The sequence below is a fragment of the Enoplosus armatus genome, chromosome 11 (assembly GCF_043641665.1).
Source record: "Enoplosus armatus isolate fEnoArm2 chromosome 11, fEnoArm2.hap1, whole genome shotgun sequence".
Lineage (NCBI taxonomy): Eukaryota > Metazoa > Chordata > Actinopteri > Centrarchiformes > Enoplosidae > Enoplosus > Enoplosus armatus.
In genome coordinates this window covers 3899591-3914070 of record NC_092190.1, presented here as the reverse complement: position 1 = coordinate 3914070, position 14480 = coordinate 3899591, and the positions used below count along the sequence as shown (strand labels likewise).

At 41.5% G+C, this 14480-nt stretch overlaps 1 protein-coding gene across 1 annotated transcript in view; it reads left to right on the top strand.

The window, feature by feature from the left end:
* Positions 1 to 14480, top strand: part of LOC139292818 (aryl hydrocarbon receptor-like) — a 28859-nt gene that overhangs the window by 4281 nt on the left and 10098 nt on the right. Inside the window, exon 2 of the mRNA XM_070915209.1 lies at positions 2712 to 2902. Coding sequence (XP_070771310.1) covers positions 2712 to 2902 — 191 coding nt within the window. The remainder of the gene's footprint in view (positions 1 to 2711; positions 2903 to 14480) is intronic.

Genomic DNA, 14480 nt, shown 5'->3' with positions numbered 1-14480 from the left:
GGAGACATTTTATAGCCTATCATTAACCAAAGTTTTGGTAAAGAGAGAAATTAAGTGAAAGGCAGAGCATTTGGCATCTGAAACTGCTGACATGTTTTGGTAGCGATTGACCTGCATAAGCTGTTGACGCTACAGATACTCTGATGTGTTTGAGGGCTGAAACCAACTGATAATGTGGTTAGAATTGACCATCTGATACTGATCAGCCATTGGTTCCTTTTCTGAAATACTTACAGAGAAAGCTCCTGCGTTAGACCATCTGCCACTTCCTTTGCCTCTAAAAGTTACCCATAAGGCTTTGCAATACATTGACAGCATCTATTATTGTAATCATATCATGGATTTTTTCCCCTATTTCCTATATATATATACATGACATATGACTTTCTATATCTAAACTGATAGGTAAACTGATTTATCACACACACATCATATAATCAGTTTATATATATATATATATATATATATATATATATATATATATATATATATATATATATGTGGGTCCTGCACAGTCTGCAGTGTTCCAAATGGCCTGTGACAGGTCTGACCCTGATCAACGGCTTGAGAACCGCAACTATGACAGATCAGGCAATGAAAACACTATTTGGGGTTGGGATGTTTATTTACTTGCCTTACCATATTTTCTAACCAATTGGTAATTTGTAATGAAAATCAGTTACTTAGTTGACACCCAGCTATCCAGTATGCATAAATTAAATACCAGCAATAATAATTTTTACAGTGCAAGGGTCTTTAGCGTAACCGGCCAAATCAAATGTTTACAGATGTATTCTTGGGAGGTCTTGATCGTCATTGCTTGCTGATTTTAGTGCAGTCTCAACCACACAGATTTGTCACAGCAGTCTTCAGTCAGCCTACTGCTGTCAGCTGGGTCTCAGTCAGTTTAAACAGCTGTAGACTCTTGCTTCAATAAAGGTCTGACACTCATATGTCATAAGCAGGGGATAGCGATTGTTTTAATGGCTTTCACAGCGCACACAACAATGCTTTTGTCGGTACGTAGATTAAAGATGCGTCTTCGGCAGAGGGCTTGGCACTTGTCAGGATCTGGTCATTTAAACGTGGTTAAACTAAACAAGATTTAGGTTTACTTATTCCTACTAAGTAAACAAATAAATACACGATATAAATAACATTTTGACCTAATAAGTCATAAATGTGAGATGCTATGATTTAATACAGTATCTATGTTTATACTAGCATAATTATAAGATACTTAACCAAACTCTTGAGACTTATCATTTTCCTGGCAGCAATGAGCTTCTGTGCATTTTGAGATGAGAGGTTTCTGACCTCTGAAAAGGTTCTTTACCATCAAAGGTGGTTGATATGAATATGTAGGCTTTTTTGGGACCTGAAAGCTGCAAGCCGGTCTGTGTTTTTCTCAGCAGGTGGGTAGCAGAAGAATGTCAACAGTGGGGCTGTGTGTCATCCCCATTGCTCCCTTTCACTCCACACTGGTTTTAACTCCCAGTTGGATCATGTGTGTCTGATTTGTGAATAGTGACACGTATCTCCAGCGAGCCTCGTGAGTTTGCATTTTGCACTTGAGCATGGGTGGTCTCAAACCCTGTTGCCCTTAAAGTGAAAGTCAGGCAGAGCAACTAAAGCAGCTGTCATGGTAAAAACTGGTTTCCATTTTGACAAACTGCATAAGCAGCCAATGGAATGACTTGTGGTCATGTTGTATATTTTGCATGCTGGGGTCTGGACTATTTATTCTGGGCCGAGGATTGTTTCCTTGAAAAAAAAAAAAAAACCCACACACTGTTGTTTTCATGTTTGAAAAGATAGAGAGTGGGCTGGGTGGGCAGCAGACCACTCCATCTTTCTCTAGATAAACTATTTTCTGAGTTAGTTCAGACAGATTTCCAGTCGACCTGGTCCGGGTCGGGTCAATCACAACCGTTGATTGGGTTTGATTCGATGACTGACAGAGGAGGGCCGTTGAGGCATTTTTGTAAACGACCAAGATGGCTGCTGCTGATGTGGAACGTTCTGTTGTATCCGCTATCGCGTCAGTATTAAAACGAACCGGTATGTTTTCTCTTTTTTTCTGTAGCCTGTGTACATTTTTCTGTTGCTCAGCGCTATGTCACAAGTTTCTTTGCTCAGATTGGTTGTAATTGCCTCCAGAGACATTTTGGTCTGCCCCTTAGAAAAATGACCTGAGAGGTTCCGGACTAATTCACATTTGCAAATTGGTCAATTGGACAATGTCAGGCTAATTTCTAATATCAATCTTTCTGGAAAGCTGAAACGTGATACTGTCGTTTTGTGCCAAGCTAAATGAGGATCATGTATTGTACTTATTGTTTTAACAAAGATAAAATAATGATAGCTGTGTTGGCATTCAACAGCTACAGCTCTCATGAGGCCTTGACAGCATTCCTGTATCTAACACTCATCACGGGAGCTGATGTACTGTTGACTCACCTGAACTGGAGTGTTTATGAGTCACATCCATGGCTGCCTCTCTTCTCCTTCTGAGTAGGTTCGAAGATGTGTGGTGTATTGCTAAAAGTTAATGTGGCTCACGTTTAATTGGCATGTGTCATACTGCACTCCACAACAGATGGCATGCTCTGCCACGGCCGGCGAGCCAGGCTTGAACTGAATCAGTATTGTTTCTCAAACAGTATATTTAACACTTCAATAACCAGCTATATATTTCTTTTACTCTGCAGAAAGAAGCTCTCTGAAGGCAATGAAGTTGTTAAATCAAACCCTTCAAAGCGCCACCGGGATCGGCTGAATGGGGAGCTGGACCGGCTGACGGACCTCCTGCCCTTTCATGATGAGGTTCGCACTCGTCTGGACAAACTGTCGGTCCTTCGCCTCAGCGTGGGATACCTGAGGGTCAAAAGCTACTTCAAAGGTGAGAACCAGCCTGGTCAAATACAAGCCCAGTCTGTATCTCCTAATAAGCCCATCCATCACTCTGACCTCCACGAAATTTTTAAGGCTTGTGCATTGTTTCATCGACTTTTTACATCCCGTCTTAGGACTATATGGATTAAGACCTATACGGAGTCAAGCTTGGATAGAGTGGGTTACGTAAAATTCAAGCTTGAATAATAAACAAGACAAACTTGTGGAAACTAGGCCAGCACTTACATACTTACTAAGGTACTAAGCTAAGGCAGGAATGAGAAGCACGCAGGAATCTGGTTTTAGGAAACAGCACATCCTCAATACTTGTAACCGTACTCCACCCTCGCTATTAACAACACCTACAACAATCACTTTTGATAATCACTCAAAATGAATTATGATTTTTTTTTTTTTTTTTTTTTTTTTTTAAGATTCAAGTCCCCACTTTAAGTTGATTAAACCTGCAGGCACCCTGGCTTTGAAAACCTGATGAGTCATGTGTGAGTCAATTATGTGTGAGTCACACATATAACATCTCCGCCACCTGCAGATGATAGTTTTCTTTGAGTCAAACAGACATTTTGGATGAGGTGTTGGCAGACGGGCTGCTGAGTAAGTTGCCTGGTTGCCTCTAGCTTCACTGATGTTGTCAGAATATATGTGTCTTGTCTCTGTTGCTTTTTGGTGCTTTTTTTTTTGTGCATTGTTTTGCCTGTGTGATCTTGTAGTTGTACTAGACCTGCGCCATTAGATTTGTGCTGTCTCCATCAACAAAAACCCTACTGCACCTCATGGATTAATGACTAGCTTGCTAGCCAGCAAAACATAAATGAAATTGCTTTGGCTAGTTTTATCTATATAGGCATTGGTTAACTGCTCTGGTACCAAGGATGTGTTGTACTGAAGAAGTGCCAAACAAGATGTATTGCAACACAATGATATTATCAGGGTTAGACATCTTTATGGTCTTATTCATTGTCATTTTTCATTGTGTAAGAGGGTGCCAGTACATTACAACATTCGTCCTTCTATAATGTATTTAGTGCAACAAGTTAGTGCATGTACTGTTATTACATAGCTAGTTTTTACATAGCTGGCAATGTTAACCCAGTGAAATGATGATCATAATGAAAACCTAAAACAGCCAAACATTCCCGTATCAGCCAAGTTGTTTGCAGCGTGAAGATGCAGTATGAATGAACATGTTACACGCAGTCATGAGTTGTGACATTCCAGCGCTGTTTGTTCTCACACCCTTTGCCTCCTTTTTTGCTATGTAGACGAGAAGCACTGTAGTTGCGCCATCATTTCAGATAGTAGTTTCCATAAACTTTGCACACTTGCATTTACAAGTTGACATTTCTAACCTATGATAAACCTTCCCCCAGCTTTGATTACCTGCTTTAAGTTCTGCAGCTCATGTCTCTCTATTCTTTTGAAAGGTACAGAATTTGTTTCTCATAACAACCGTAAAGAAATAGTTTTCCGTGCAGGAGAGGTTCTACATGGTTTGCCTGTACTGTATTATATATGGACAGGCAGCACATGTGGAATATCAGTGGGGGCATGTCAAACCCTTGTCTAACACCAGGAGCCAGATGTATAGATAAAACTTAAACACTAAAACTATGCACATGCCATTTCTCACACATAAACTGGTATTGATAAATGAGGAACATGCAGGGAGAATATGTGCACCTCACGAATACCTCAGACCATGCAAACACGTGGTTTTACAGTGCCGGACAAGTGCTATAAAGAAGTGAGGATTAAAATTGAGATGAGAGACTGAATCTAAAATCTAAGGTTGAGATTCTGATTGTGAATGTGGTGCTGTTTTCCAGCTGACTTTAAAACAGTGGAAAACGCTAACAACCACACATTAGAAATATCCAGTGGCGTTTAGTCTTTGTTGAACACTGTCATGTTTTATTGAAAAACTTGCAATAAGACTTTAGTCATTCCCCTCAGACAGTCCTTGAGGATTTGATGGGCTGTCGTATTTTATTTTTATTCTTTGTGCAGCTTTATGCATTGCAGATATCTTCCCACAGTTCTCAGTGTTTATGCCACTGCTCGTCTCCTTGACACTGCCCTACTCTTTACGCCTTTCCTTCAGTTCGTTTGACATCGCCCGTAATCAAGCGCACTGAAAAGACGGTCTGTACCCTGTGGCAGTGGAGGGCAGGATCAAAATCACATGTCACATCACACCGCCCATGTGCAACCCATCAGCCCATAAATACTGCTGCTTTGTCACAGTGGATTTGTGCTCACTGTAGACCATTTCACAAGTTTATTTCATGTTGCTGTCTCAGCAGGTAATAAAGCAAGTAATCTTTGAGTTGTTACAGAAACACTGTCGTGATTTAATGGCCTGTTATTCATTAATTTGTGTAGATACACATGCAATTATCCATTATCTGTATCTGTGAGTTACTGGCTGCACACGCCCCCCTCCACTTCAAGATATTCATTGTTTTCTGAAAGACGCACCACTTTGTAAATAGATGTTAGCAGGCTGTTAGCTGGAAGAATAGGATGTCTGTTGTAGACTTGAGAGCATTACAACATGAGAAAACAATGGATGAGAGGGTTTGAGGGTCATCTTTGGTATGTGTCATCCAGCAGTCTGCTGTGTGTCATAGATGGTGCAGTGTGTTCACAGGCCCTTTAATGACACTGACATCTGAGTTCTGCACATCGCGCCCAATGCAATTATGACCATAATCACATTAACATATTCAGAATACGGGATGCACCTTGCTCCCATTACTGCCTGACCAATTTGACACATAAAAGTCAGTTTACGGGCCATAAGGAGTGCTACACAGCCTGTGAGAATGGTTGTATAATGCCTTCTGTGGGTCTGGAGTTTGTCAAGTCTAATAAAATAATCTGCTTTGACAGAACTGTTTAGTTACTGACAGGGAACGTGGAGCTTTCGTGGCAGGGAAAAGATGCCATTGGTAACATTTTGAGAAATGAAGCCACACTACCCATTAGGGTCAGGATACCTCAGCTTCTGCTGCTTTCATTTTTACTATTCTGGGGCATTCTATCGGCATGTCATACTAAATCAATGGACTACGCCTTTATTTGCATTATGATGTATATGCGAAGGTTGCCTCTGATTACTGATGCCCTATTCAGACTGACACGCCGATGTGGGTCAACACACCGGCCACGACACTCCTCCTGAACTGGTTGAAAGTTGGTGGGACACCCTCTGGCTGTTCTTTTTTAGGAATGTAAAGTTAATTCTATGATAATGATGTTTAAAAGTAATTTTAAACTTTGACTCCTTGAAGAGAGAGAGAGAGGGAAGGAGTGCACGTGCTTGTGAGCAAAATAACAAGAGAAGGTAACTGTCTAATGTAATTGTGCATAATTCTGCACAGCCGACTGGAGTCTCTACAAACACTAAAGGTTAAACAGGTTAAACGCCTGTCTCCTGTATGAAAGTACTTTTTGGGTGTGGATTAAAACGGAACACCTCAGAATGCTTCTACAGGCACCAAACACGTTCTTATAGACACAACCTGTCACCCTGTTGGCGCTGGCACGAACGTGACTCGTGATACACCTACAACAATATGCGGTGTCGGCCATGTCGACTTTCTTCTCGTGTGCCAAGAAGAGGTGTTTTTGAAAAGCCGTGCTGAAAGGGATCTGTTTTGTACCGGTGACACGGCTGTTTGATAAGTGTACAGTGGAAGCCAAAAAACAGTGTGTTGTTCGTTATCAGGTGGGATATCGAATAACAGCATTGTGTCCCTCAGACTTTCGTTTGACTACTTTCAGTAAAGTAATCAAGCAGCTTTGATACCACCTTTAGAAAGACAGGTTACAATCTGTTTATTCCAATAAAGTTTTTGATTCCTCAGACACTTGATCAGAGTTTGTTCAGAAACCTTTACAGACTAGTAGAAGGGACCAGACTATATACTGAGCCTTTCAAGAACATAGTCCTTATACTGTTAATAAGTTCAAGTCATATAAATTGTGAATAAAACCCTAACGGCACATGATTAGTGTTTACTGGAGTCCTCCTGCGGTTTGTGATAATTATAGTGTCGTACATTATCTGTTCAGCACATCTCCACCACAGACTGCTGACCATATTCCATCAAACACAGAAGCCATTTGATGATATCAGTCCACACATAATTTGTCCCTGTATTTGTGTTTGTATTTGAGTTATTGAGGCTGCTGCAGAAATGATTAATGAGAGCTCTAATAGTATTTGAGGCACTAACTGCTAGAGCTGCTCAGTATGGACACCCATTTAAGCAAGCTTAAAGTCATCCTAAAAGTGAAATCTGGAAAGACAATGAGATGAATGCTGCATGTGGTGTGGAAAGTTTTATCTTTCAACATGTTACCTTTGGGTGTAGCTGCTACAGATACCAGAGAAAGTGCACTGTAAGCATCCTTGCAACATGCTGCGTGTTTACCGGTGAATGAATGTATGTATGAAACAAACACACATTCACATTTTAAGGAAATATAAGTGAATGAGTGAAGACAGACAGCGCTGCGGAGGCAGGATCAAACGATGAGGAAACGTTAGAGGAATGTTTGAGAATGCTCTGGCTTTGACGTAAGAATGGCCAGTGTTTGTATAAAAGAATACAATTTCACAGACAAGTCGGCCTGAGTCATACCCTTACGAGAAAAGAACTGGACACCGGAGAGGAATGGCTTAAAATACAGTTCAAATCACTGGATTCACGCAGAGTAAAACCAGCAGTCAGCAGACTTTTCACCCAAAGTAGGCTTTAGTGAGAAAGTGGAGAAAGCCAACAGACTCACACAGAGCCGTGCAGTATGATAAGATCTAAACTTCCACCATGTAGGAAACTCTGTAAAGTTCAATAACTTTAAATCAGCCGTAGTTTAAATTGTATCAAGTTGGACAATATGAATTTGCTTTTAGACAGATGATGACTGTGTGCAGCGATGGATTTCTTTGCTCTTTGTCGAAACGAGATCACCAAGGTTGACTCTCAGGGGTTATCCCAGTCAAAACATAAGCCTGGGATGGGTGTTCAAGTGAGGACATGCCTAGAATTTAAGATAAGGATCCCATAAACCGTTTAGAGACGTTAGGCTTTAGAGAAAAGAACAAACATAAGCAATTTCAGGGGGAATGAGTGAGATTTAAAGGCCTGATGAAACAAGCTATTTATGGCCGCCTTGAAAAGGCAGATCTCTCTGAGCAAGCTGGACTGTTCGCCTCATAGCGTGACTTTATGAGGCAGCACTGGATATTTTGAAAGGCTTGTGGCTCACTGCTGCTGACATATTTGTGTGACGCTGTTAGAAATTTGAGAAAAATGTGGACTGGCTTTCCAAGTTCATTGAAAACATCCAGGGCCTGTTAGCAATCATAGTTGATGTGGTAACACCGTATCATGTGCTATAATTTCATGTAATTTGGTATTTGGGATATCTGAACCATGTACGCACAAACCCATACGCATGACATAAGTGTAACAGAGGGAATAAAGAGGTAAGAACAACATTTGAAGTCCTGGCAAATGTTTGCAGCTTGGAGGAGAGAGTATCAGCATGGGGAAGCCTCGTCTTGTTTGTTGTTGAATCCCAATGGGCTCATTATGAGGATATGTGTGTTTTACATATACGTGCCCTTAAAACCTCAGCATAATTCACCTGTCCACTCTGTATCATAATATGTGAGAGAAGGACATGTTACTGGGGTGACAGAAGTTGCCTGTTGGCTCTCGATTCCTGACTCGCCTTTCAGTATATCGTGAGAATGCAAGCAACCGCTGGGAGACAGATTTAATCATGTTTTCATTTTTTTTTCCCAATTTCCATTCTCTGGAAGGTTTGTTCTCTCCAGCTTTTAAACCACAGCGCTACATCTCCCTTCATACCCAAACTGTTTTTCTGGTTCCCTGTTGGCCGGAGCCGAGCTCGCCCACCGAGTCTCTCTGTGACATTTAGAGTCTTCCAAAAAACGCTGTTGTTTGTTTATGTGCCGAACCAAAATCAGCTGTCGTACCCACTCACAGTTTGGTCGGAGGATCAGAAACACCGAAGATGTATTTTTACGTCTATTTAACGACTGTGATTCACATCTGTAAGGGTTCGGAAGGAATTTGAAAATATAAACAGGGAGTTTTACTCTGGAATGAATGGGTGTCACAGTTTGCTTCCTATGTGCGTTTAGTTCAGTCATTTGTGTTCCACGTTTCCTGTTTTATTTCCTGTGTGTTTAGTTCAGTCATTTATGTTTCACGTTTCCTGCTTTATTTTGTTACTTACCTCTCTTCTCGCTTCTGACTACTTCACTTCCTGCCTTTGTGTTTCCCCGCCTGTGTGATTGTCTTCACCTGCCCTGATCAGTTTCACCTGCCCCTCATTTTCCCCACCTTGCTTCTGTATTTGGTGTGTGTGCTCCCCTCTGTCCAGTGCCAGTTCATTGTATGTTATTGCTGTGTGTGTCTTGTCTTGGCTCCAGTGTTCCCAGTGTTTTTGAACGTACTTTTTGGACTTTTGAATTGGCTATTGGACTTTGATTCTTACCTGCTCCCTGTCGGTTTTGTTTGCTTTTCCCGGTTTTGACCTCTGCCTGCCTCACCATCCTGTAGGTCTTTGTCCCCCTGGTTTTGCAATAAAACCTTTTACCTGCATCAGCTCTGCCCCTGTGTCTGCATTTGGGTCCTATGCCCTGTGTGTCCTGCTACCTTGCCCCACCAGTCATGGAACTGTAAATGAGCTTTTAGTGTTGCTTGTAATTTGCATATATTTTTCAACATTTATATTCATCTCCAACTTCCAGCAGCTTCAACATCCAACACTTATTCTTTGATTTGCCAGGGCCTCAAACTGTTTTACATGAATCCTTCCCTCTGAGAGTTTTGACTGACTGCCTCAAGACTGATAAGAAGCATTTTAGCGATATATGTGAGGCACACCCATCAGCAACCTGAATTTTGCTTTGTGTTTTTTTGTTTTGTTTCTGTTTGTGCCCAGTCCAAAACAGATGACATTACTTTTATGGATAGATTAAAAAGGGCCCAGACAACCAGAAATAGCTCAGTGTTGATTAAAAAAACAGATGCCCCCAGAATCCACTACCAGCACCGCCACCACCACCAAAACAGACATTGTGTCTTGAATAGTATATAATTACTGTTTATTTTGATCATCAAGGTCTGCCTGTGGGTTTTTTGTGCTGCAGCACATAAAGCTCTTCAAACTTCAAATCTTCTTTTGGAGCCCTAAACAAGGTGTGGTAACAAACGCAGTTAACTACAATTTATGAAAATGAAAGTCACTCAAAGAAAAACAAACCTGTTACTACCTGTTGCATCTGTTGTACAGTGTCATTGCAACAGGAAAATATACATAATAACAGGATTTTGTAAGTTGTACATTTAACATATGTCCCCCAATTTTGTAATAACAATAACAATTTGCTACATAATGCCTCCGTATCCATAATAGACCTTAGTCCAGCTGTGAAAACCTCTGTTTTCTATCCAAAGCCACTCTTCTCTTCTTTTCCTTGCCTAGATGAAACTCTTGTTTGAACATGAAAAAAAACGGGGACGTTAATCAAAAGACTAATGGGAGGTTGAACCTGTGGACTGAGTGACCCAGCTCATTGGCTGTTATTTGTTGCAAGCACTGCCCTTTCCTGCACATCTGCGTGAGAACAGAGATCTCTGTACAGGATCTACTGGAACTAAATGTTTTCAAATCAAGATAATATTCCCCTATGAATCGCTGGCATGCTTTATACTCTCTCCGAATCTGGCAGACTTCCAACCCGTGACAGCATTTCCTTTTTCTCTCCTTAGTTTCAGCGTGTCCCAACTCCATACACGTGCTAATACTTTCAAGTAGACGGTAAAGGTTTTTTTTTTTTTGGTTTAGTTTCAGTTTGTTTTCACCATCCGACATATTGAACCCAGCCAAAAATATGACTTCAGCCAGTTATGTTATGTCTATGTTTTATTTTCATTATTGAGAGATGCAAGCTTCACTGCCACTACTTTATTGTTTCACTTATTTCCTTTACATTAACTCCGGCCCCTCATAGTTCTTTGGATTTTACTTAATTACCCCATGATGAAAGTGACAGGGACGTTTGCCTGGAGTGAATTTTGCATCAAAAGCATGCTCTGCTTTTCACCAATCCTATAATGGCTTGTTTTCTGAAACAGGAAGCTACAGTTGGCCTCTCTTGGTGTCAGATTACACCTTGGCTTGAAACAGAGTCGGAAAGTATTGGAAGAAGCCTTTATGGCGGCTGTAAAATGTTTTGTATGAGAGTGTATCATAACTGTTAAATATGGTATAGGGGCTGTTTTAGCCAACAGTAAAGAGCCATAAATTGTACATTTCCCAGTGTTACATTCTTTGTTTTGCTCTCTGTATTTTAACAATCAGATGTCAAAGGCAAAACGTACGACTGTGTAAGGGGTTCCTGGGTGTTGCAGGATTAAATCCCCGTCAACCACCACAGAGACCTGGGGTTTCGATTCTTGACAGCAGTGCCTCTGGCTGCAGTCAAACAAACACAATTGTCAATGTTTGCATGGAAAGCTGGAAACAGTGACTCCTACTGGTTTGGTCAGGGCAGCTGCAATTCTTCTGCAGCCCATAGCCCCACCCCAAGCTGGCAGGCGCAAAGGAGCAGACTATAGTTAATCAGTACATAACTAACAAATCATTAACCCCAGAATGTTCAAACTGAACTGACTGTGCTGAACCACAGTTGTCATTGACGGAGTCAGTAGCTTTTAGTTGTGGAGCTCCCCTCACTGGTGACTGAGAACGTCATTGTCAGCTCAGCTGTGATAGTACATTACTTCCTCTTAAAAGCTTATTTAAAGACCACAGAAGACACAGTCAGAATGTGACTCCTGCCACAAAGAAGTGGTAAACGGTGATGCATTCAATTTCTGCCGTACTTACTGAAGTGTGTGATTCATAATGTCCACCTCCAGAGCAGCCAGATCCACATGTACGGTTCACGTAGCCCAGTCAGAAGTCTCACCATAGCGGACTGCAGCTCCACAAAACTGAAACTAACTATGTGTCGGGGCTAAGTGCAGGCCTGTAATTGGTCATTGCGTTTTCCAGATCCAGTTCTCGGTGGCAGTGACAACAACCAACATTGAGTAGAGAAGACTCAGTAGTAAACAGATGTGAATTATGTGGTTTAGCAAATGTGTTCATGCTGCAAACCTTCTCATCCCCGTGATTGTTGCTCTCAATCACAAGTGAAGGAAATAATGTGAACATAACTACTTCAGCTGTATGATGAATGTACCCTTCGAGGGCTGCAACAAATTCTTATTTAAATTGTCAATTTATCTGTTCATTTTTCAATCAATCGAATCATTTAGTCTATAAAATGTCGGTTTCCCAGATGACTTCTTCAAGTTGTGAGTGGTTTTCCCTGAGCAACAGTCCAAAACTTAAATTCATCCAGTTTAAAATGATGTAAAAGAAAGAAAAACAGCAGAAGTCATTGGCATTTTTTGCATAATAAACTAAACGATTATCGAATTATCGAATTTGTTGTCGATTTTCTGTCTATCAGCGGTGCTGGGATCCTACGCTGAACTGTAAATCAGTCCTTATGTCGTAGCTATCAACAGCGAGACCGCTAGAGCAGCTCAACAAATATATCTGGCTTTAGTGTCTAAATGAGTGTTTCTTCTTCTGCAACACGGATATCATCAAATGATATCGAAAATGTTATTGTGCTACAATGTTTTGGTCTCATGTGAACACCCTTTTCCTGCTCTCTGAAGGCGGTGTGTGTGTGTTTTAATGTCCAACCTCTGGTCATACTTCTCCTGCAGCCGCATGGAGAACTGTAAGTGCCCATGAACAACTGTGCAGCGGTGGAAAAAGAGTCCGCCACTGGGGAAGAAAACTAGAATGAAAACAAAAAGACGGCCGCAGAGGCCCACTTACTCACGCAAAAACTGAATAGAGAAAACAAATAGAACATGAGATATGTGGTGGATTATCCAGATTTGCACTGAATGTTCGGCTGAAGCAGTAAGAATGAAGTTATGTGTGTGAATGTGTGCATGTCTTTTTATTTCTAATGTGATTTTAACTTTTGTCTGACTCACTTTGTATGCTAATAGTGTTTGTATGCATGGACTGCATTGTGTGTCAGGCCTGCAGCTATGTGTGGTGTAGATGTGTGATTGTCGGGCCGTGCAGGTCTGGGTGTGTACACTGTGTGTGTGTGTGTGTGTGTGTGTGTGTTATGGCTGAGGGATGTCTATGTGTCTGTGTTTGAGGTGGAGTGTTCAGGGGCCCCTTGCCTCCTTAAAGAAGTTGCGTGACAGGACTGGACGGACGGGTTGGGAGAGGCCATATCCTGGGATTTTCCTGTAGTGGCCGTCCAGATAAGGGAAGCGCTCGTGTCGGCTATTGCTTACAAAAAACCCCTAGGGGCAGATGCAAGCGGACTGTGTGTGTTTGTGTGTGTGTGTGTGTATGTGTTACATGTGTGCAGAAATGCAGGCTGCCAGATCAGTTCTCCAGCAATGAGAAAACCTGGCTTCTGGCGGGGGACCAACAATTCAAGCTTGACTCAAGCCAGAGACCTAATTTTGCTTTTTTTCTGCTTCTGCACTCTATCTCAGATTACATATAGATCCACAAACGAGTCTTGTCCACAGGTCGGCCACAGGGATGTAAAAATGCAGTCATGGGAACAGCATGCTATGTAGTAAAACATTTAGCGTGGATTTACCCTTTGAAATCATACAACAAGCCAGAAGAATTCCAGATAAATCTTTGGTTGTTCAAGCTTGTGATAACCAGTTTCAGACTGTAACTAAGTACATGAACTCAAGTGCTCCCACAGCGCTGTTAAAATGCTGCTTTTGGCTCGCTGTGTTAGCCACAGCTAACTTATACTTTTCTTTGCATAGTTATGCATCGTGTTCAGGCTTTAAGCTTGCAGCACAAGCTTGTGCAACCATTTCAACCATAAACATGCAAATGAATCACATGTTTACATTTCTTTAGATCAATTTGCATATCTCTTCTGCATTCGAGAAGCAATCGAAACATGACATGACATGGTGGGCTACCCAGAGAATAATGATGAACAGTGGGAAGGCTTTCAGCAGGGACTGAGTGACTTCACCAGTGGGGTGTTTGATACACAGCACTGGCAAGAGATGCTAACGTAAAGCCAAAACAAACAGTGGAACTGAGTGGTTATTGTACTAGGTGCAAGCTGTCACTCCATTTGGACATGCCAAACACTATTAACAAAGTAGTGTTAACAAAGTGATGCTGTCTACATGGGAAGTTTATTCCTCTGCTTGCAACAAAGACACCTCACACGTCTCCCTAATATAAAAACACAAAAGAGACGTTGCCAAGTTTTTCGTAATCCCTTACCTGGAAACGGTTGTCTAAACCGGCTTTTTTCTCTGGCTGGCATGTTTTTGACACACGGCCACTCAAATGAATGCTAGTGGTGTCCTATTACTCAAGGTTTTTATGTCACATGGCCGTTAAAATGGCAAAGGTGGGAGTCACTTGACAAGTTTGAGTACAGT